Source organism: Pagrus major, chromosome 24 (assembly GCF_040436345.1).
Source record: "Pagrus major chromosome 24, Pma_NU_1.0".
In the NCBI taxonomy this organism is placed as follows: Eukaryota; Metazoa; Chordata; class Actinopteri; order Spariformes; family Sparidae; genus Pagrus; species Pagrus major.
Window position 1 is genome coordinate 19300893 of NC_133238.1, and position 21450 is coordinate 19322342.

Below are 21450 nucleotides of genomic sequence, written 5' to 3' on the forward strand. Positions count from 1 at the left end.
AAAAACATTTCAACTTTCTCCCTCCCAGCGATTCCCTGTGGTATTACTGTTGGCGCTGCTGTCGAAAGACAGCGTTAGCAGCATGGCTAACATGGAAAAGATAGCGTTAGCAGCATGGCTAACATGGAAAAGACAGCGTTAGCAGCATGGCTACTGCCTACATGGCTTACTTCAGAATGAGACGTAGAAGCTAAAAAGTTGTCTATTGTCAGTTTAAATACAGTCGTTTAAAAATACAAGCGTCTAAGACGTTGTCTGGCGACTTGTTTCCCTCTTCACGACAAGATGGAGACAGTGGCGTTTGACCACAATCCACCATCTACAGACACATGCCAATTTTAAAAAGTGGGCATAAACCACCATTGTTTCCAACTGCAGCCTCAGAGAGCTGCCGGCATTAGTCTTGTTTTGTCTGTAGTTTCAGTGTCTGAGCATCAAACAGCATGAATCAATGAGGCCTGTTTCTGAGTTGAGCTTTAATATTCTCTTGATAGTCAAGAGCGACCTAAATTAGGTTAACATCTAATAATTCAGTTTGAAAATCTCAACATATTGAGGTCTGATATGAGTTGTTTTGTCTCTATGTTTCCATATCTACATATAATTTAAGTTAAAGGTAACGGCGAACCCAGAAGATCCAGACACAAAAATAGACACAGAAGTGGACGTACTACATGGAAACAGCAATGGTAGACAGACTATCTACCAGTCTGACCTGTAACATGGTTGAGACAGAGGTACAAGGACGCTGTTTGTTCTTTAATCCATTTTCTCATACCGAGTTACTGCGGCCCTCGTGGGAATCACTGTGGGATCTGACAAACAGCTCACGAGCGAACGTCAGCCACTGAGGAATAACTTCTAACGTCAGATAACTGAGCGAGATGGACAAAAAGACACAATTTTGAATGAAAAGACAGTTTCTCATGTATCAGTTTTATTGATAAATCGACTCCACATGAAGATAAAAAAAGACGATCATTAGTTTTAGTTTTTGTAAACAAATTGTAGTGAAAAGTAAATCAAATACCCATAAAAACCAGGACATTTTGTGATAGTAAAGACGTGTGCCTTAGTAGGAGATTTATATTTTAACACTTGCCACAGTTGAAAGAAATGTCAAAGCTTATTTAAGTATAATTTAATTGATATTTTAAGCTGCACAAGAGCCAAATGAATATTACAGAGATTAAAAAATTGCTTTTGAAGCTACGAAAAAAATATATATCCATGATGAAATGTCACCAGTAAAAATAATCACAAGTCAAAGTGCTCTCTGTTGCCGTTTGTGCGTTTCCGTCTGATGAATCTCTTTCACCCTCTAGTGGTTGTACAATGCTACTGCAGCAGCAGCAGCAGTAGTGGTGGTGGTGGTGGACCTTCACATGTGCTCCGGGTGGTTCTGCAGACAGGTGATGAACTCTTTCACCTCTTTGCCCTTGAAGCAGATCTGGTAGACTGCAGAAAACAATGGAAACCTGGAGAAGAAAACAGATATTCAGATATTATTTTGTACGACGTGTCGGAGGACATGGTGAACTGGTTGCAGATGAAGAACGAAGAGAGGTTTTCACACAGGTGTTTTCACTTCTCGCTCTGCTCAAGGTGATGGTGTGCAAAGCTGGGAAACGCATAACGTCACCCTGACATATTTCAGATTTTAATAAACTTTATTGCCTGCTTATCTTTTGCTTGTTTGGCTGTAGGTCAGCCTTAATTATATAAAGCAATATAAAACACAGATGGTAAACCGAGGTTATTAGAAGGGTGTCAATTAAGTACAGTCATCCCCCATTCAGCCTGGAGAGAAGAGTGGAAGCACCTGTGTGAGACGATCTCGGCTGTGTAACTAATTTAATTTACACTCAACAAAAATACAAATGCAACACTGTTGTTTTTCCTCCCATTTTTTGGGAGAAGAATTGTTTCTCTCGGATTTTGAGCAAGAATGTGTTGAAATCCTCGGCCGAGGTAACGAACCACCTGACGGGTGTGGCCTATCAGGACGCTGATTGAACAGCACGGTTAGTTCAAAGGTGTGGTCACAATAAAAGGCAACTCTGTGTGCAGCTTTATCTTGAGGAAAAAGAAAGAAAGAAATCTATTAGGTGCTGATACAGACTTTACATGACTGAGGTTACAAATGTGCATTTGTTGGTAGAAGCCTGATGTTGTTACATTAGAGACAGATTATACACATTAAACGTTTTATTGTTGTTTATTATACTGATCCTAGCCACTTTATTAGGCACACTTATATAATTTAGGGCAATCCAATACAACTGTCAACTTTTATGGCGCCTTCAATGTTCAGTTTTTTGTTGACACGGTCATAAAAGGAGTTAATTAAGTTGTCATGTATGTTTTTTCGTGTTGAGGTCATAGATGTACTGGTCAATGTCGACTTTATGGCAGAGCTAAGCTAATAAAGTGAGCGTATACTGTGTTATACTGTAAATCTAAATATGTAACGTGAGTTTCTTCATTCATTTAGTCTGTGATTGAGACTTGACAGCGGATAGAAATGTGCCGGGATGCCAGCATGTCATCCTGCAGCTATCACACTGAGCAACTTCATAACAGTTACATAAGGCAGAACACTCGCATGCATTTTAGCTGATGAGTCACTTTCATTAACAAGAGTGGTGTTTATATAACAGAATTTGATCGCCGAAGAGAGGAGCTGACAGTGACAAACAGTTATTTTAGGAATTAGAGCACTCACTTGTTGACCATGTCCCTCTTTTGAAGGAGCTTGTAGACCTCGGCTGAGGTCTGTGGACCCTGAAGCTTCTGGCCGTTGAGCATTTCTTCCTCCAGCTCAGCGATAGACTGCAGAGAAACATGAGTACAAAGGCAAAAAATGGATGTTTCTGTTTCTGTAGTCAAGTTGGCGACAATATCTAAAAAGTTGAGGCGGGTAGAGTTGACCCTGAGGCCAACGATCCTCACCTTGGACGTTTTGGCGAAGGCCTCGGCGACCTTCCGGTTCCGTCCTCCGTAGCAGGTGGTGATGAGGTCGGCCACGCCGCAGCTCTCCAGGAAGGTGGTGGAGCTCACCTCGCCTTTGCAGAACAGCTTGGCGAAGGCGACCATCTCCATCAGACCCAGCCTGATCACCGCCGCCTTGGTGTTGTCGCCGAAACCGAGGCCATCGCAGAATCCGGCACCTACTGCCACGATGTTCTGACACACAACATGTTGCTTTCGATTAATACTTATTGTGAATATTAAGTAGTTATTTCTCATTAATATGTGTCTTTTTTTACCTTTAGAGCTCCACACAGCTCCACTGTATCACTCTCCTGTACGACGGTGATGCGGAAGTTTGGCGTTTGAAGCAGCTCTTTGAAGATAACGCCGTTCGCCTCATTTTTCGCACCTGTATTGAATACAGTTCATTTAAAAGAAACAGAACATCACTGACTGTTGTGTTTTTGTCATTATCTGACAACCACACCACATCCTCTTTCAATATTAGGTCACCCTCTGCATGGCAGCAATGTCAGTAAAAATCTGTGCAGCTGAAAGCTAAAAAAAACTTGATGACAATAATAAAAAACGGAAATCTAACCAATGGTAGTTTCACAGAACTTCTCATCCGCCACCTCGTTGGCGATGTTGGCCCCCATCAGGACGCTGACCTCAATCTCCAGTTTCTCTCGGATGATGTCTGAGATGAGCTTCAGCCCATCTGGTCCCTCATCGATACCCTAGAGGACAATAACAACAATAATAAGAGACAATTTTGGATAATTCCTTAGAGCCCGTTCCGGTATTAACATCCTGACCTAGAAACAGTACACCACTGGTACAAACAGACACAATGTTTTTTGAAAGAACTGTGAAGAAATGTGTAACATTTGCCGAATTTACAAGCAGGCCAAAATAATTCAGAATTTGTCACAGACAGCATTTAACAATGTTTACAAAGTTCCTTTTAACTCAACAACTCATAAAATTGCACAATTCTTTAAGGGAGTCTGGGGACAAAGAAATAGCCTATTTTGGTTACTGTTTGACGTGTTTACCATCAATACAATCTTATTTTCTTCATAAATTTAGTGCCGAATTTACAAGAAGACACAAAAGAATTCAAATTTGCTTTCACAAAAGGTTTTCTCAACCTTTCTCCAAACTTAAAAACTCTCAAAATTGTGCGTTTTGTCAAGGGAGTCTAGTGATATTGCAGTTCCTAGTTCAACTGTTGCATCAGGTGAAACTGACAGTGTGGTTTCAAACATCTGCTGCTGACACGCTGGATCTGAACAGTGTCTTAGTTTCTGTACTACACTTAGTGCCATAACCTCTGGCCTGGACAAGGTGGTGGCCTTGATTAAACAGTGGATACTTCATGATTCATTGCAATGACTATCTCTGTGTTGCTCAACTACAATGTCCCATGGTATTGTGGCCACAGAACAATGTGAAGCAAGGTCAGTTGACTTGAACGTGTCCTTGTTTCCCCTTTTTCGCATGACATGAGGAAGAATGACAGGATCTCACTTTGATGAGCGATATCCCGATGGTTCCCTCCGTGATGTGAGGTTTTATCTGATCGCACAGTTTGGCGATGAACTGGTGCGGGATGACAAAGACGAGGATCTTTGCTCCTTTGACGGCCTCTGTGATTTCTGGAACGGCGACCTGGAGAACATCAAAAACAAACATTAGATTTTAAACAGAGTCAGATCATAGAGAACTTGATTTAAAGGGACAGGTCACCCCAAAATCAAAAATACATAGTTATCCTCCTTCTGTAGAGCTATTTATCCATCCATATCCATATTTTGGATTTTGGACTGTGTCTTTAATAATATCCCATGGGTACTTTGTAATCAGGTCTGTTTGCTCTACATAAATGTATTATGCATCAAAATAAACCCCTTAACACCATAAACACCGCCTTGGGTCCACGATATTTTTTTAAATTTATAATTATTATAATTATCATTGTTATTAAGGTCTAATACAGCAAATACAGAGCAGATACAGGTAATAAACATCAATAATTAAATTAAAATAAATGCACAAAAAATATTATAATGCCAGACTCCATTCAAAAAAAGCTAAATTTAACAAAAGAGTAAGTAGTAAGTACTTCCTGCCATTGCATCGTTATGTAGTTGAGGTGAGCAGACTCTTGCATCGCCCACTTACAAAGCGATGCAAGATAAACCTGATAACACGCAACACATGTGGGTCAGAGTTATGCTATCTTATCAGTGTAATGTCTCACTGTGCAATCAAAGTACATTCAAAGATAGCAGTAAATTGCGTCACCTTTTGACACAAGATTATTGAAACTTTCCCCTGAGCTGAAACACTCACCACATTCCTGGGCAGCTTGTGCCCCGGCAGATATTTGACATTTTCGTGCTCCGTATTAATGATCTCCGTCAGCTTCTTTCCCTCGATCATCTCCTCGTAAACCCACATGTTCACGTATGGGTCGAACCGGTTTGACGCTTTGACATTGTGGCCGATTATTTTGGCAATGGAAGATCCCCTGGAGGAAGTAAAGAGGACATGAGCAGATAATCAGTGTCTCGATCCATAACCCAAAACAGACTTTAATGAATCAGACAACACCATGGGAAGACAGGTCCTAGGTTTTGGGTCGACCTTAAAACACATCCTTGTAATTCACGATACGGTATCAGGTTATAAGCAGTAGTTGTTGTTGACGTAGAGTGACCTAGGGCTGCAACGACTTACTGAGTACGCTCATTTTAGCTGTGGAGTGAGACATCCTCTGTTCAATCTTTGGCGAGAGTCGCACACGCGCATTACTTAACGGGGGCAGGATGTAGCCAATCAGAGGCAGAGCAGGGCGGGTCGTGCTGAGCAAAGTAGTGTGATCTAAAATAACGCTGCTACAGATGGTAAGAATGGCTGCGGTACAGTCGTGTATATATATATATTATAATATATATATATATAAATATATATATTCACAAAAAGAAGAAGCTGGAATCCGAGAATTTTGATCTTTCTACTTGCAAAATTACACAAACTGGTTAATAATCGACTTTTTGGTCGCATATGCGCCCAAAAATCTACCAAAAGATTATCGCAATTTCTTGTTGCGTGTGATTTAAATAAAGAAAAACGTTTTTTTCTTCCCGTTTAGAATAATTCACATGATGTGTGAAGAAATTAAGTTAAAATTTCACCCGTCAATTAACATATTAGTTATTCTTCTCGATTAATCGATTAGTTGCTCGATGCGTTTGGTCCTCAACCAAAGCACATTCAAAAATTATCGCATTTAAGAGGCTGAAACAGAGAAGTTTGACTTTTATTCTGATTAATCGATTATCACAACAGCTGGCGATTAATTTTAAGTCGATTAGCTGTTGCAGGTCTAAATCAGAAAGCAGTCTATAACCTCTCTATGGAGACACTGTCAGGATTATATAATATTTTGGAGATAACACCAAAGGTCATGATTACACACCGTTTAATGCATCTTAATATGCCAGCTGCTCATGTTGCAGCATGTTGGCAGCTTATACAATGGGGTGGTGTCTGGAGGAAGGGCGGGCTGGATTAACATCAGCTTTTTTTTTTATTTTAATTTCACTTATGATTAATAAAACTCCAAATATAACACCTACGTGTTGCATCAATGTGTCTCAATCTGCTAAACTACTAAAAGCCCGTGTTGATTTCCATTGTAGACTAAAAAAACACGTTTTTTTCTTGAATTTTCCTGCAGAAAGCATCGAGAATATGAAATACACGCTCACCAGTTTCCAGACCCGACGATGCAGACTTTCTTTGGAGGCATTGTGTTGGTGTTGGTGTTGGTGTTGGTGCTGGTGCTGGTTCCTCCGGTTCGTCCGAACTGAAGCAGACCCTGTTGTTCTTTTTCTCCCTCGCCTGTGAGAACTTCCTCATCCGCCCTGCGAGCCTCCAGCCTCGGCTCGGCCCTCCCCTCGCACGCCCCGGCTACACCTCCTCTCGCCTCGGCCAACACATCATGATAACACACAACAAGACGTCTGAGCACGTTAGACACGCTTCTTGTTCTCAACATTTTCACACGCAGCCGCTCATAATGACCGTAATTCACCATAAACTCAGCTTCATGGAGCTCATGGCTGATATACAAGGTGTGCAAATAACAGAGGAAGACATAACGTGGAGGATATTCACGTTTTAGCCCCGCATTTATTATTTAATATCGACTGGAGACTCATTCACGCGCCTGCTTTGAGACCAGGAACGCTTCCGGACTGGGTTGCTTTTCAAAATAAGGCTCACTTCCGCTCCAACGCGTCGCCGAAACAAACAAATTAAATAATTAATTAATTAATTAAACGCATAATTATGTAAATAAACATTTGCAGACGGCTTGCCAATTCACAAAAAAAATTAATTGTAAATTAAAAAATTGTATTTCTTATTATTAGCTAAACTATTGCAATAAAAACATCTTTTTAAAAAAAAAAAAAATAAATAAAATTGCTTGTTGTTTGCTTCATGAGACAATATTCAATTAGATTTTTTAAAAATGTATTATATTTTCAATTCAATTGCTGTGATTTACTCCCATTTATTACACATGAAAAGATGGATATCGGCAAAATAAATAAATAAAACCCATAATTATACAAATAAAAATTAGCAGACGACTTACCATGACTCGAGAATATGCGAAAATGTACGTGAAAGTACAAACAAACATATATTTCAACGTGGTATTTCTGATTATTAGCTAAATTACTGCAATAAAAACTTTTTTTTTTGCTTGCTTAATGAAACAAGATCCAACTTGATTTTTAAAAAAAAAATATATATAAATTGATTTATTTTGTGTGAAAACTGTGCTCATTTTCAGTTCAAATCAGTGTGATTCACTCCCATTTACAGTATTATACATGAAAAGATGGATATTGGCAGTTTAAAGATCCTATCTAAATTTGGGAAAAGGCAAAGAATCATCAATAACAATCCATTTTCTAAAACAGATGTAGCACAAAGGACTCAAACATAGTATAATAATAAATAAATATAAATAAGGAAAGACAACTTTACCTTGTAAACTTGTAAAAGTTTTTTGGTTCATTATTATTATTATTGTTATTATTATTATTATTATTATTATTATTATTATTATTATTATTATTATTATTATTATTTTGCTTGTGTTTTAAATTATAGATAAATTATAAAGCAAAAATTAAAAACATTTAACTTCCGGTTTTCTATTTTAATTTCTATTAAAAATCGATGGGACTCAACTTCCGGTTTAGCTCTATTTCTACGTTTCAACATTTTCCCCTTTGTAATATATTTATATATTTTTTATTTTTCTGTCAGAATAGATGGACGAAGTTTCGGGTAGATATTTTCAGACTATTGTTAATTTATTTTAATTTTAATTTTTAATTTACGGAAGCGCTCGTGAGCTGGTCACATGACTGATTTCCTGCCAGAGCAGTAAATATCAGGCGAGCTAGCGAGCAGCAGACACAGGCTACCAGGCTAGCAGGCTACTCCCGGTGTCGGCAGCTCAGACAATGTTTTATCACTCGTTATTTAACTTGACCAGCTAACAACCCCGCGTCCTTTGGGTGTGCGGTGCGTCTCGATAAGCGATGACCCGGCTGCTTCTTCTTGTGTCATAACGGAGGCTCGTCCGCTTCATCAGATCTGTGACTTAGCCAGCTAGCTAGCTGGCTCTGACAGGTTAGCTTAGCTTAGCGCTAGCGAGCCGAGTTAGCGTCTACGGAGGGCTTCGTTGCTAGTGACTATGCAAGGGGAGACCACGGCGATACGAATCACGGAAAGCGAAGGGAAGCTGGATGTGTTCCCCCAGAACAGGACCCCCAGCTCGGGGAGAGCGAGTGCCAAGAGCTGGCAGTACAGGTGGGTGGCTAATTATCATGCTAACGCTCATTTATTTACGCTGGTTCACTGATTTAAGGCGTAGTTTGTTTACATAGACAGCGAGCCCCCAGCAGCAGACCAGTTTTATATCCATTCTGCCATGTTTTTCTATTGATTACCCAACTTATGAGCAAATTTGATTCCTAAACTATTAAATCATGTCACCTTATAAGCCACTCTGTGATTAAGCAATACTCACACTTGATATGTGTGTTTATGGGTGTGTGGTCAGTCAAGCATATTAACAAGTGTTTCTTTATCTCCTATTGCTCAATGACCTGTCGTGCCAGTGATCACATGGAGAATATTGATGGCTACCTAATGAAATACACCAACCTTGTGACAGGGTGGCAGTACAGGTGAGTTTTACCTGCATATGTGTGTCTAATTTAAAATATTTGACGTCCCAGAATCCACCAGCCGCTTGTAATCCAGTCTAATCCAATTCAAGTAATGCCGTGGTGGTTTGTAGTGGGGACGGTCATTGTCATGGTGGCTGCTGTTGTTCTCTGCAGGTTCTTCGTCTTAAACAACGAGGCGGGCTTGCTGGAGTACTTTGTCAATGAGCAGTCGCGGCCCCAGAAGCCCCGCGGGATGCTCCCCCTGGCGGGGGCCGTCATCTCCCCCAGCGACGAGGACTCGCACACCTTCACCGTCAACGCCATCAGCGGGGAGCAGTACAAGCTCAGGGGTAGGTGGCCAAGCACACTCACCGATTCCTCCGCACCTTCTCGTTGCTTCTCAGCTCCAGGCCGGCCGACACCACCATCCATCAGGTTCATGCAGTATTGATCCGGATGTTTTCCATTATCTGCTGCCGGGGATGCAGAAGCATGCGGGAATCGATGCTGAGTAAGATCGTCCTGGAGTAAACGTAAAAGGGTTTCGCTCACTTGTTTTTCTTTTTCGCAGCCACCGATGCCAAAGAGAGGCAGCACTGGGTGAGCAGGCTGCAGATCTGTACGCAGCACCACACAGAGGCCATGGGGAAGGTAAGATGTTGACGGCTGGCGTTCATATGGGTTCATATCAATGGAGGAGCATGTAGATGTTTGCGCAGAGCGCTCAAACCATGCAAACATCTTTTTGAGCTTTAACGGTTGATCGCTTTGAGTAAAAATAGCCCAAAATCTTTTATTTCAGCTTCTTAGATGTGAAACATTCCAGGTTTCTTTCCTCCTCTGTGAAAATAAACCGGATATCTTTGGGTTGTGGACAAAACAAGAAATATCATTTTCACTATTTTAATACATTTTAAAGACCAAACATCTCACCAATTAATCGAGAAAAAAATCATTAGTTGTAATCCTGAAGATCTTCACTCAATAGTTTGGAAAACCTCTTAAAAATCTGCTGCTGTGTGTGTGTGTGTGTGTGTGTGTGTGTGTGTGTGTGTGTGTGTGTGTGTGTGTGTGTGATGAGCTAAAGTCCAAGATAAAAATGTGTCTTCGCCACAGAACGGATGTGAGCCGGACAGTCTGCAGCTTCCTGTTTTCCTTCCTCCCAGTGCCAAAGGAGCAAATCGAAACAGATCCTGCACCAGATCTGTGAAATATTAATGTTTATGTAAAAACATATCAAGTTTTACCCCGTGTGTCAGCACCGCAATCATGAGTATTGATCTGGATATTGATCTGCAGAGTACAACGCTGCCCACGTTCTACTTTAATGGTGTTTGAGATACATGAGAACTAAAAACACAGAACTGTCCACGGCTCTTATTTCAGCTGAGGCTGGAAAAAATCAGGAAATGATCCTTTTTTTCATTTAAAAGGTGTGCACTCTATTTGAAAATGAGAAGATTGGTGTCACGTATGCAGTCTAACTGTAACTCTGAAATGGATCTGCAATTTGTCAATTAATATTCTTATTATAATTAACTACTTTGATCATTTCAGTCTTTTTTCAAGCAAAAATGTCAAACGTGTGCAGGTTCCAGCTTCTTAAATGTGAGGATTTGCTGCTTTTCTTTGTCATTTATGACAGTAAATGAAGAGTTTGGGTTTTTTTTGACTGTTGGTTGGTCAAAAGAAACATTTAAAGATGTTACTTTCAGCTCTGGGAAATTATGATGAGCATTTTTGATGAGCACAATGGACCTTATCTGCCCATAAAAGCCTGTTAAGCCTCCTTTCTTCACGGCCCGTGTGTCTTCAGATATTTCTCTCAGAAACTGACCTTTAACATTTGTTTTATGTCCTGACAAGTTCAAAATCTTCTTTAAAAAGACAGCTCGACTTTTTCCTGGTGTCTGTTTGCAGGTCAGGTTTGGCACGTTAAAATAATTCTCACCAACTATAAAGATTTAAAGAATCAAACAACAAATACACAACATCTGGTGTCTGTCAGAGCAGCTGCAGAGACAAATTCAACTTTTTGGCACTAGAATAATCAAATCAGTTGCTTTTCAGTCGACCAGATGGTGCAGAGTTATTTTTATTTTTTCCAGCAGAGGTCACAGTCAGCGATACTGGTTGATTTTGGTTGGTCTCTCTGCTTGATGATCCCATTTTGCAACAGTGAAAATGATTGAAATGAGACGAACAGACCGAAAACCTTTTATCTCACTCAATTAAACAGACACATTTTTCCTTTGGGGACATAGCTGTAGTTGAAAGAACGTATAATTCGCAATATATGTTATTGATACACTCAGTTTATCACACAGTATTGTGATAACATCGTATCGTAAGTGACCGCAGCTGACTTTTATCATCACTCCACAGAGTAATCCCCCACCCAAGTCCCGGAGCTACTCGATGGCGTCTCAAGGCAGCGGCAGCTCCCCCATGTCGGTGCGCCGGCCCAGCCAAAACCCCAACAACTTATTCAACTGGTCGCAGGTCCAGAAGGGCTCGTCGCTCTACTCCAGCAAGAGGTCGCTGCTGCCAGACCACCTGATGGACGCCAGAGAGGTACGGCGAACCAGAATTAGGCTGACGTTGGTCTCACCGGTCTGGTTGCCACAGGACAAGATGGACACAGAGATACTTCTGTTATGCAACCGACCCTGTCAGCATAGTTACTGTACACAAACATACAGAGGGAATACAAGAACTCACTGTAAGGAAACACTTAAGGAAACACACAGTTCCATGAAAGAGCAATAAATATTAAATTAAGTCATCGTAACATGCGGAGAAAAAGTTAGACAAGCAGGAAAAACATTAAGCTGACACTCAACCCTCTACACTGTGTTTCATTAATGTTTAAACTGAGGACAGTGTCGATCTCTTAAAAGGCTTCTTAGAAGAACACGCAGCGTTATGTTCCTACAAGACGTACAGTTGTACATCTAAAATATTCAAATCTTAGTTTTTATAGTTCAGCTTTTGTTGATTTAGATGAGTTTCGTTGTGAACTGTCGTCTTCACTTTGGCTCATTTCTGTGATGCAGATTGTCCACAAGAGGGCGCTGTTGTCTTTTCCTTACACCCTTATACCTTTCCTTAGATACTCACGTGGGATATGCACATACACAAGATTTGGATATCATCAGGTGTTTTTTTTACTGTATATGTACAGATATCTCAGAGACAACCTTTAAGAGGGCTGTTGGATTAATCTTAAGCTTTGTTTTTGCTTCAGGTTATTAGATGGCAGGCATGTTTTTCACGTTGTCTGAAAGTACAGGTGCTCTGCATACGTATAAAAGGGAGCCAAAACAACCTCTACATTTATTTTCGCCCTAACTAACCAATCCGTCCTCTCGCTCCCCCGTCCAGATGATGACCCAGGCTCAGGGCCAGCACCGAGACCTGATCCAGAGCATCGAGGGCCTGCCCGCCGCCCCTGGCCTCTCCCCTCTCGACCAGGACCTGCTGATGCTCAAGGCCACCTCCATGGCCACCATGAACTGCCTGAACGAGTGCCTGCACATCCTGCACCTGCAGCAGGTGGCCAGGCAGAGAAGCTCGCTGGGAGGTTAGTGGAGGGCAGCTTGTGTTTATCGTGTGTCTGAATATGTTCTTGCTTTTTCTGGGTTTGCTTTTGTACTTGTTTGTCTGCTTATCTTATCTTATCATAGGCCTGCAGCCGGTGTAACAGTTTGCGTTGGACGGACAGTGGAATTATTTTGCATTATTGATAAGCAACCGTACCTATTCTTACCTCCTGTCTCGACAGTAATGAGATCTCACATGGTTAAAATATCCATCTGCAACACTTTGGGGACACGTCGCAGCCTTAAATCAGCCTCGTGCTAAAAAGTCAGTCAGTCAGTTTTACAGGGAAGAGTCCAACTGGCTGATATCTCCCAACCTTTTCACGTCAGGATGATTCGAAATGGGGAAAAGCGACTGTCCCACTTTTTCACAGCAGATCTCATTACTCGATGTATATTTCATTAGGCCAGACTCATCGCAGCGGCCAATCAGATTAAGTCGTCCGACGACGCACAAGGTGAATTTGAATGAGCTCTGCCCACCTTTTAAACATACATAAAAAAAAAAATGCCCGCGCCATACCGGGAGGGTCGAGCCAATCGGAGGCGAGGGATGTTTCCTGTCGTATCCTGATACTCGGCTGGTCGGAGGAGTTGGGTTACACTCTTTTGGTCTAGAGCAGCTGGCTGAGGAGTAGCCATCTGTCCAGCCAGCAGCCAGGCGGTGGAGACGTGTTGTTTGTTTGGCGGATGGAAGTTTAGAGTTAGTGTGTGAGTGTGTGTGTGTGCAGCTGTGAGAGTCAGGGGAATTAGGGAGGGAGGGGGGGATTGTACCGACAGCACCTCTGAAACCTCCCCGTCTCATGGCAGGACCCACCATCGAGTGGTTGGAGCCCAAGCTGCCCGACATCCTGAAGAACGGCAGCAGCTCCCTGGGCAGCTTCACGACCGGGGAGGGCCCGCTGGAGGGGAGCCGGCTGGAGCTCAGCAGCCCCGAGTCCTGCAGCTTCTCTGGGGTAAGACCAAGGGGAATGACACCCTCTCTCCTCCAGGAACCTGCAATGTATCTGCTAATCCAGATATAAACCATTGGATTTCAATGTGTTTTGTTATTTTAAAAGTTTGGTTAAGAGGTCACGATATAAACAGTCCCTTACTTCCAACCTCTGTGGAGTTGTTGACCACATCACATCCCTCCTCCCTCAGGAGCAGGAAGACATCAGTGCAGACGATGAGGCGGAGGACGGCTTCTCGGACAAGGAGGAGGACCTGGGTGCTGTGGAGGAGGAGCGCAGCGTCATCCTACACCTGCTGTCCCAGCTGAAGCTGGGCATGGACCTCACACGGGTAGGTCGAGTTCCAAGTACTCACAGGAGGCAAAACGACAGCCATCTTTCCACACGATGAGTCTTTCTTTCTTTCTTTCTTTCTTTCTTTTTTTCTTTCTTCCTTCCTACCTTCTTTCCTTCCTCTCCTTTCTGTCCTTCCCTTTCCTTCTTCCAGAAGACTATAAAAGGATTATGTTGGTAATTTCACATAATATATTCTACTCTATGCTGTTGTATATAACATGTGACATATTAAATCTTTTAGACAACCAATCATAATGTTTGTTTACAGTAACTTCCTGGTAGAAAACACATCTTACACACAAGCTTACATACAATTCTGATGTTATTTTAGAGTGTAAACATCTAATTCATCCAGAATACATGTTAGATGTTTTCATATAAACACTTTCACAAACGTTAGGTTGGAGACTTAATTTACCTTTTAGTTCCACCAACTACAGAAAATGACGACTCTAGTTTACCCAAATCTCAACCGGGGGAGAAATGTCACTGTTGGTTCGTCAAAGACCAGAAGTGACTGTTGTTGATCGTGGGACATCACAGTGACCTTGTACCTCCAAGTTATTTTATATTTAACTCAAACACTTTTAAGGTGTTTTACAATCAGTCTAATCAGTCTTTCACTGATATTACACATCTGTATACATGTATAATAAACCAAACTCTCTGTATTGGATCAAGTGAATCATGTTTAGGTCCGCTCGCCAAAACTGGTGTAAAATCAAACATACTTTCTACAGTAAGATGTTAAATTAATGACATTTTCTCTCTTACCTGTAGTGTTATTTATCCATCTAGATTGTTTCGGTGTGAGTTGCAGAGTTTTGGAGAAATCGCCTGTAGAGATGGCGCCCAAAGTGCCAGAAAAATACATATGAAAAACTCAACATCAGTGTCTCTTTCCAGAAATCATGACCCGGTCGCTCAAGATAATCTGCAGACCTGAGCACGTGTCTCTACTCGTGGACAAGAGGCTCGCGCTCGTGACGGCAAAGGATGGAAACATTAACGGCGTCCATCTTGGCTGAGCTGTAACGTTAGCCTCTCGTCATTAGTTGAAGCACATTTCTTCTGTGCGGTGATACAAAAAGAAAATAGTTCCTACATGAAACTGCTCACAGCAAAGTCTGTGGATTATCTTGAGTAACCGGGTCATGATCTCTGGAAAGACACATTGCTGTTGAGTTGTTCTAACTTATTAGTTGATGTGATAAGTGTGGTTGATGTTAAACGTTTGTGTCAAAACAGTTTTAATGGAATAAGGTTTGTAGAGACCCTGAATAAATGACCCAGTCTGAGATCAGGAGTCGCTTTCCAGGTTTGTTTTCCAACAGTCTTCCAGTCTTACAGGCTGATGTAAGCACTTCTTGCTTTCTAATTACTTCTCCTCCACACACACACACACACACACACACACACACACACACACACACACACACACACACTTAAACACCAAGAGTCGAGCTCTGAACAGACACTCTATCTTCCCGTGTCAGTTTGTTCTAGTATTTGGATATCCTCCTCTTGGGTTTCTGATTTATCGCAGTTATCTGGCTGATCCACTTGCTGACCTCAGATGCAGATCTAGTAGACGTTGTGACCTCGACGTCACGTCTGCATCACTTTGCTGTATTTTAATAATGTGATTATCCACCTACAACCTCTTCCTCCAGGTGGTCCTCCCCACCTTCATCCTGGAGAAGCGCTCTCTGCTGGAGATGTACGCCGACTTCATGTCCCACCCGGACCTCTTTGTGGCCATCACCGACGGCAGCAGCCCGGAGGACCGCATGGTCCGCTTCGTGGAGTACTACCTCACTTCCTTCCACGAGGGCCGCAAGGGCGCCATCGCCAAGAAGCCCTACAACCCCATCATCGGCGAGACCTTCCACTGCTCCTGGAAGGTTCCCAGGAGTCCGGAGGCGCCCAAGGAGCCGTCGCAGGGAAGCCCCGACCCGGCCGCCTCCCAGGAGCCCTACCAAGTGCGCTTCACGGCGGAGCAGGTGTCCCACCATCCACCTGTGTCCGGCTTCTACGCCGAATGCCAGGAGAGGCGGATGTGTGTGAACACGCACGTGTGGACCAAGAGCAAGTTCATGGGGATGTCCATCGGAGTGTCGATGATCGGAGAAGGTAAGCAGAAGATCGTAAATCTCAAGAATTGCAAGATTTTTTACATTTTCAAGTCGTCTAGGGGGAAAGAGATAAAGTCATGTGATGTTCAAGGCAACATAAAAACAATAAACACCCGGAAGTTTACTGTCTGGGGGGGGAAACCTTTTATTAGGGCAGAAAATCCAACAAAACTGTCGAGTGAAGAAGTATTTAAGAACACTTTCCTTCCCTAACCCTCCCTCTCTTACTCTGTTTATCTGTCCAGGTTGTCTATATCTGCAGGAGCATGATGAAGAGTACACTTTCACGCTGCCTTGTGCGTACGCTCGCTCCATCCTCACCGTCCCGTGGGTCGAACTGGGCGGCAAAGTCAACATCAACTGCGCCAAGTCGGGCTACTCGGCAGTCATCACTTTCCAGACTAAACCGTTCTACGGTGGCAAATTACACAAGTGAGTCCCGGCCGCTAAGAATGTAAACACAGCTTCTTAAAATACCGTGTAAACTGTATTAAACGGTGTCTTTTTAAATGCAGGGTAACGGCGGAGGTGAAGCAAAACAGCACCAACGCGGTGGTGTGTCGCGTGCAGGGCGAGTGGAACGGCGCTCTGGAGTTCAGCTACACCAGCGGAGAGACGAGGGTGGTCGACGTCACCAAGCTGCCCGTGACGAGGAAGAGCGTCCGGCCGATTGAGAAGCAGGGGCCGACTGAATCCAGGTCAGGGTGGCAGCAGGGGTTTTTTATGTTTAGGTTGTTTATCGGGACACGTTTCTTAGTTATTTCTCTGTGTTTCAGACGCCTGTGGCAGCACGTGACCGAGTCCTTACGGGAGAAGGACATCGAAAAAGCCACGGAGCACAAGAGGCTCCTGGAGGAGAGGCAGAGGACGGAGGAGAGGCACCGCGCCGAGACCGAAACCGCTTGGAGGACCAGATACTTTGACAGAGAGGTGAGCGCGGCGACCATTGATGTTCGATGGCACAGCAGACATCTTTTATTTAGACTTTATAGTCGTGTATTCTTAACCAGAAGAGACGAATGAGGAGGCACATTCAGGACAAACATCGTGCTGACGCTATATACATTTTAAATCACCTTGAGAATTAATTCAGTCTCCGGCTGGACCTTCTCCATTTCACCGTGTTCTCACCTTGCACTGAGCTATTTACATTTTTTCCAAGAATCTGGGTCATTTAAGGGGAGCCACTGCAGGTGAGACAGCAGATTTGGGGGCTATTTTGCTTCCATAACACGTCTTCTGTCAGACGAGACAAATTACTTTTAATTTGAGGCAAATCTTCTGGTGATTTTGGGTATAATTTGTATAAAAAAAGCAAATTTTATTATTTCCAACCCTAAACAAATGATGTGACGGCTGATGATGTCTCTTTCTGTCCTCCAGGGTGAAGGCTGGGTCTATCACAAACCACTTTGGAAAAACTCTGCGTTCAAATCCTAGTTTCTTCAGCTCGTTTCTTGGATGTTGATATTGTAGATTCAGGAATGTGTGTGTGTGTGTGTGTGTGTGAGCGTGTGTGTGAGCGTGTGTCTGTGTGAGCACACACACACGTGGATGACGGTTTTGAAGCGAGAGCACGACCTGCACTGACGTACAGATGAATGCAAATGCCGGGAGACGGACAGAGAGACGGCGCGACTGGAAGGCGTTCTCGAATCTCTCTCATGACGTTCACGAAGCCTCCAAGTACAAGCTTTTGTACTGCTGATCAGTCTTTTTTTTTTTTTATAATCCAATGTCAATGAAACATATTCTTGTACAGGTAATGGTACTCTATTTACACAGCCTTAAGATAGTCTGATGAATGATGCTCTCAGTTTGGGTTCTGCTGATCAACCTGGATTTGGTTCTTCTTCTTCTTCTTCTTCTTCTTCTTCTTCCTCCTCTTCCTTTTTTAAGCTGTGGTATCACACTAACGACAAGTGACTTTTGAGGAGTTCCTTCCTAATATAAGATATCCAACATAACAGAAAAGTAATTGGAAAACTGCCTGATAAATGTAAATGCTGTGAAACTGTTGTAAATTGGATTTAGTGTACTGGAATGTAAAGTTGCTGTACATGATCTCTATATATGTTAAAGCACCTGAAAACTTTGCTTCAAATCAACGTTATTCTCGATAAGATTTAACATTTTATGACTGAATAAGCAACAATCGAGCTATAAAACGTTTTAGGTACTCGCTTTTGAGAGTTTAGCGGTCAAAAACTCAAAGTAATCTGCTTCATCGGGACCGTAGGTGTGTGAACTGTAGCCATACAACCCATTAAGTGTCGGCAGATTCTGATTGGTGCACGAAAAGTCATGCCTGCTTAAACCTGTGAGGTTTTTCATGTTGATGTAAGAAACTGATTGAGAAAATAAGTTTTCAGGGCTTTTTAAAACCTCCACAAACAGTTGACCATACTAACAAAGAAGCCAGAAGTAAATTTACATGCACACAATATTCTGATATCAACGAGTAGCCAATCATCTTGGGGCAATACTTTCATCATAACATTCACTTTATACACGTGAATGTTTGAGCAGCAGTGAAAACAAAACATGTTTGAGATCGTAGGGCAAAAAGAAGAAAGACGAAAAGCTTAGCGTAGCTTAGCACAAAGACTGGAAACGGGGGGAAACTGCTAGCCTGCCTGTCAAAAAGTAAATAAAAGGAAAATAAAAACAGCTCTTCTCCTTTTTATAGTGAGGTTTCTCCTCTCGGCCATGAATTCGTCCAGCACTTTACCCCTGTTTTCAGTCTTAATACACTTTCCTCTTGTTTCCCGTCTTTATGCTAAGCTAGGCTAAGCTAGGCTAACTGTCCCCTGGCTGTAGCTTGATGTTGACTTGCTGGTTTAAAGGGACACAAGCAACAATGTACTCCACGTTTTTTTAAAAAGAAAATGGTCAAAATTGAAATGGCAGACATTCCTAGTATGAGATAAGTTTTTCATGGAGACCTTATTTCCGAAAGAATTTGTATCGTGGTTAATGGCGAAAGACAAATAATTTTGAAATTTAAAAACATAATTTTCTAAGTCAAGAAAGTAGCAGTTGTAATGTTTGTTATGCAGAATTAGAGTTAGTCAGTTCTTCAAGAACGCTAGCTAGCATGCAGGATCGGCTCTACATGGTTTCGGTTATCAGTTTTGGTGAGAACTGCTACAGTAACCGCTAACTGCTGCAAACTGTAGTTGCCGTTAGCTCGCTAGCTCAGTTAGCCGTGCAGCTAGTAGTCTGGAATGGGAGCTCCCAGGAGAGTGTTGTTTTTTACACCTGGTGAGATGGGCCAGTGCTAGCTAGTTAGCATGCTAACTTCTGTAGATACAACGCATAACAAAAACTTATTTCTTCACTTTGTTGATAATTTGAGTTATTTCCTACAAAAAATCGTACGCATTGCACCTTTTTAAATTTACAACCGTGTGTTATTCAGAAACAGAATCGCTTTGATTTGATTTCAAGATTATTTGTCTCTCGCCATAAACCATTGTACATACTTTTTATGAAAAAACCCTGATTTATCTATTTCCATGTGTAAAATTGGTGCAATGACCCTTTAACCAGGTAAGGACGACCTTGATTATGACCTCATGTGTTCAGATGATAGTTTCAATAGTGATCGTATTGCCTTAATGTGGTTTATCAGGTAAGTTGTGTGCATTTAGATGTACTTTATTTATCTCTAAATTCTCATGTATGTAATTGTTGTTTGACGCTTTATTGATATCGATGTATTGACTTAGTCACACTGCTTGAATGGCATGTCGTAGACTAGCTGACGAATAACCAAATTTTTAAATTATCGAACGACTACGATCGACTGAGTCACATGTGAACGCATCTGAAGAAATGCTCCCCCACCGTTCACGTTGTTCTCCTCGTTTTTTTTTTTTGGTTCTGTGGTTTTGCAGTGGATGGTGAAAATACCTACATGCATGATAGCAAAGTCTCTGTTCACACTGATTGCAGCAAGTATACTACTCCTGTGTCTGCATTACTTACATTTATAAATGTCTGTCGTAAAGAGCTTTTAACCAAATTTGCTTGTTTTGTAATGCAAATAAATATTTTCTTTGAATGCGTCTTCATCCCCTATCTCGCGCTTGAATTGCTCTTATTTTCAGAGCCACTTTTGTATAGACGTTAAGTGTTCGATCAGTGTTTTCTTTTTCCTTTTCCTTTGCATCTACTATACTGTGATGTACATACGATATAATGTCTTTTCCCCCCCCTCGACTAAATCTCACCTCGCCTCACATTCTCAAAGCATCCCCATGTAAGAAAGAGGAAATCCACCCTGCCATCGATAAGCTACTCCCTCCACGTCTCGGTGCCTTATGCAAACTCTTTCTGTGTGTGTCTTCCAGCTAAGGAGCACAGCGTTTTCGTCAGTCACTTACCTGACAGATGCAACGGCGTATGTGTTGTTTGTGTTGGTTTGCGTGTGCTTTCTTTTAAGAATCTGTGCTTGATGTTGAGAGCTGAGCACTTTCATTGTAGGTTTTGGACATTTTCTTGGTTTTTGGATTCTACTGGTTGTCTTGCTGACCTATGAAATGCACTGACATTGAAGGAAACCTGATGTTGTAGAAAAAAAATGGACGTGTGGTGATAATAATCAAATAAATAACCTATCAGTTGTATGCTGTGTGTTACAAGTTTTGTTTTCCACCAAGGAAACCATCTTTCTTACTGGTTTTCTACTCTTTGACGTCTTTAAATATATTTAATGAAAGTGCACTAACCTCGACTTGGAACCGAGTATGAACTGATAAGATTTTGGTGGTCAAAGGTCAACGTCACGTTTTTGGCAACAGTTCTTGAATTAATTTGCTAACCAGAACCTCCGCCAAGGCCCGACAGTCCACTTTAATTCAATCAAGCCTATATTTAAAGCAACACTATGTAACTTTTAAAGTAATTCTGAAGAAGATAGTTGTATCTTTCTGCAAAAAGTTACCATCAGCATTATCCATGCTTATGAATGAAATTAAATGACCGTAAATGCCCAATAACATCCGATCTCGCAATGTTCAAGAGAGTGAGAAAAAATGTCCTGGATCCGTCTCTTCATCCGGACCTGCACCAAAAGTTAATGTGGTCTATTCTGGGCCGAGACCCGTCCTCCATCCGAGTTTCGTGGAAATTTGTTCTGTAGTTTTTGTGAAATCCTGCTGACAAACCAACCAACAAA

The 21450-nt window shown here is 42.0% G+C and overlaps 2 protein-coding genes across 2 annotated transcripts; one reads left to right on the forward strand and one right to left on the reverse strand.

The window, feature by feature from the left end:
- Window positions 1–915: 915 nt before the first annotated feature.
- On the reverse strand, window positions 916–7243 carry LOC140992380 (glycerol-3-phosphate dehydrogenase 1-like protein). Its single transcript, XM_073462693.1, has 8 exons — window positions 6753–7243; window positions 5332–5509; window positions 4507–4647; window positions 3575–3713; window positions 3270–3382; window positions 2953–3186; window positions 2726–2832; window positions 916–1478 (listed from the first exon to the last, which is right to left on the reverse strand). The coding sequence occupies exons 1-8, from the start codon at window positions 7079–7081 to the stop codon at window positions 1382–1384; spliced, it is 1338 nt and encodes a 445-aa protein (XP_073318794.1). The 5' UTR covers window positions 7082–7243; the 3' UTR covers window positions 916–1381.
- Window positions 7244–8442: 1199 nt separating this feature from the next.
- LOC140992004 (oxysterol-binding protein-related protein 11-like) lies at window positions 8443–20899 on the forward strand. The gene is made up of 13 exons (XM_073462198.1): window positions 8443–8877; window positions 9189–9257; window positions 9414–9589; window positions 9811–9890; window positions 11625–11813; window positions 12624–12822; window positions 13652–13797; window positions 13988–14128; window positions 15807–16266; window positions 16514–16700; window positions 16784–16966; window positions 17045–17198; window positions 17652–20899. The coding sequence occupies exons 1-13, from the start codon at window positions 8762–8764 to the stop codon at window positions 17706–17708; spliced, it is 2157 nt and encodes a 718-aa protein (XP_073318299.1). The 5' UTR covers window positions 8443–8761; the 3' UTR covers window positions 17709–20899.
- The last annotated feature ends 551 nt before the right edge of the window (window positions 20900–21450 follow it).

What these genes read in the sequence shown, in the direction of transcription:
- LOC140992380 (XM_073462693.1), bottom strand. Translation starts at nt 7,081, where the DNA reads ATGGTGAATTACGGTCATTATGAGCGGCTGCGTGTGAAAATGTTGAGA. An exon ending in ATCGTCGGGTCTGGAAACTG is followed by an intron (nt 5,510 to 6,752) that starts GTGAGCGTGTAT and finishes TACTTCCTCCAG; the next exon opens with GGGATCTTCCATTGCCAAAA. An exon ending in CCTTCGCCAAAACGTCCAAG is followed by an intron (nt 2,833 to 2,952) that starts GTGAGGATCGTT and finishes GTTTCTCTGCAG; the next exon opens with TCTATCGCTGAGCTGGAGGA.
- LOC140992004 (XM_073462198.1), top strand. Translation starts at nt 8,762, where the DNA reads ATGCAAGGGGAGACCACGGCGATACGAATCACGGAAAGCGAAGGGAAG. An exon ending in GTGACAGGGTGGCAGTACAG is followed by an intron (nt 9,258 to 9,413) that starts GTGAGTTTTACC and finishes TGTTCTCTGCAG; the next exon opens with GTTCTTCGTCTTAAACAACG. An exon ending in GCAGAGAAGCTCGCTGGGAG is followed by an intron (nt 12,823 to 13,651) that starts GTTAGTGGAGGG and finishes GTCTCATGGCAG; the next exon opens with GACCCACCATCGAGTGGTTG.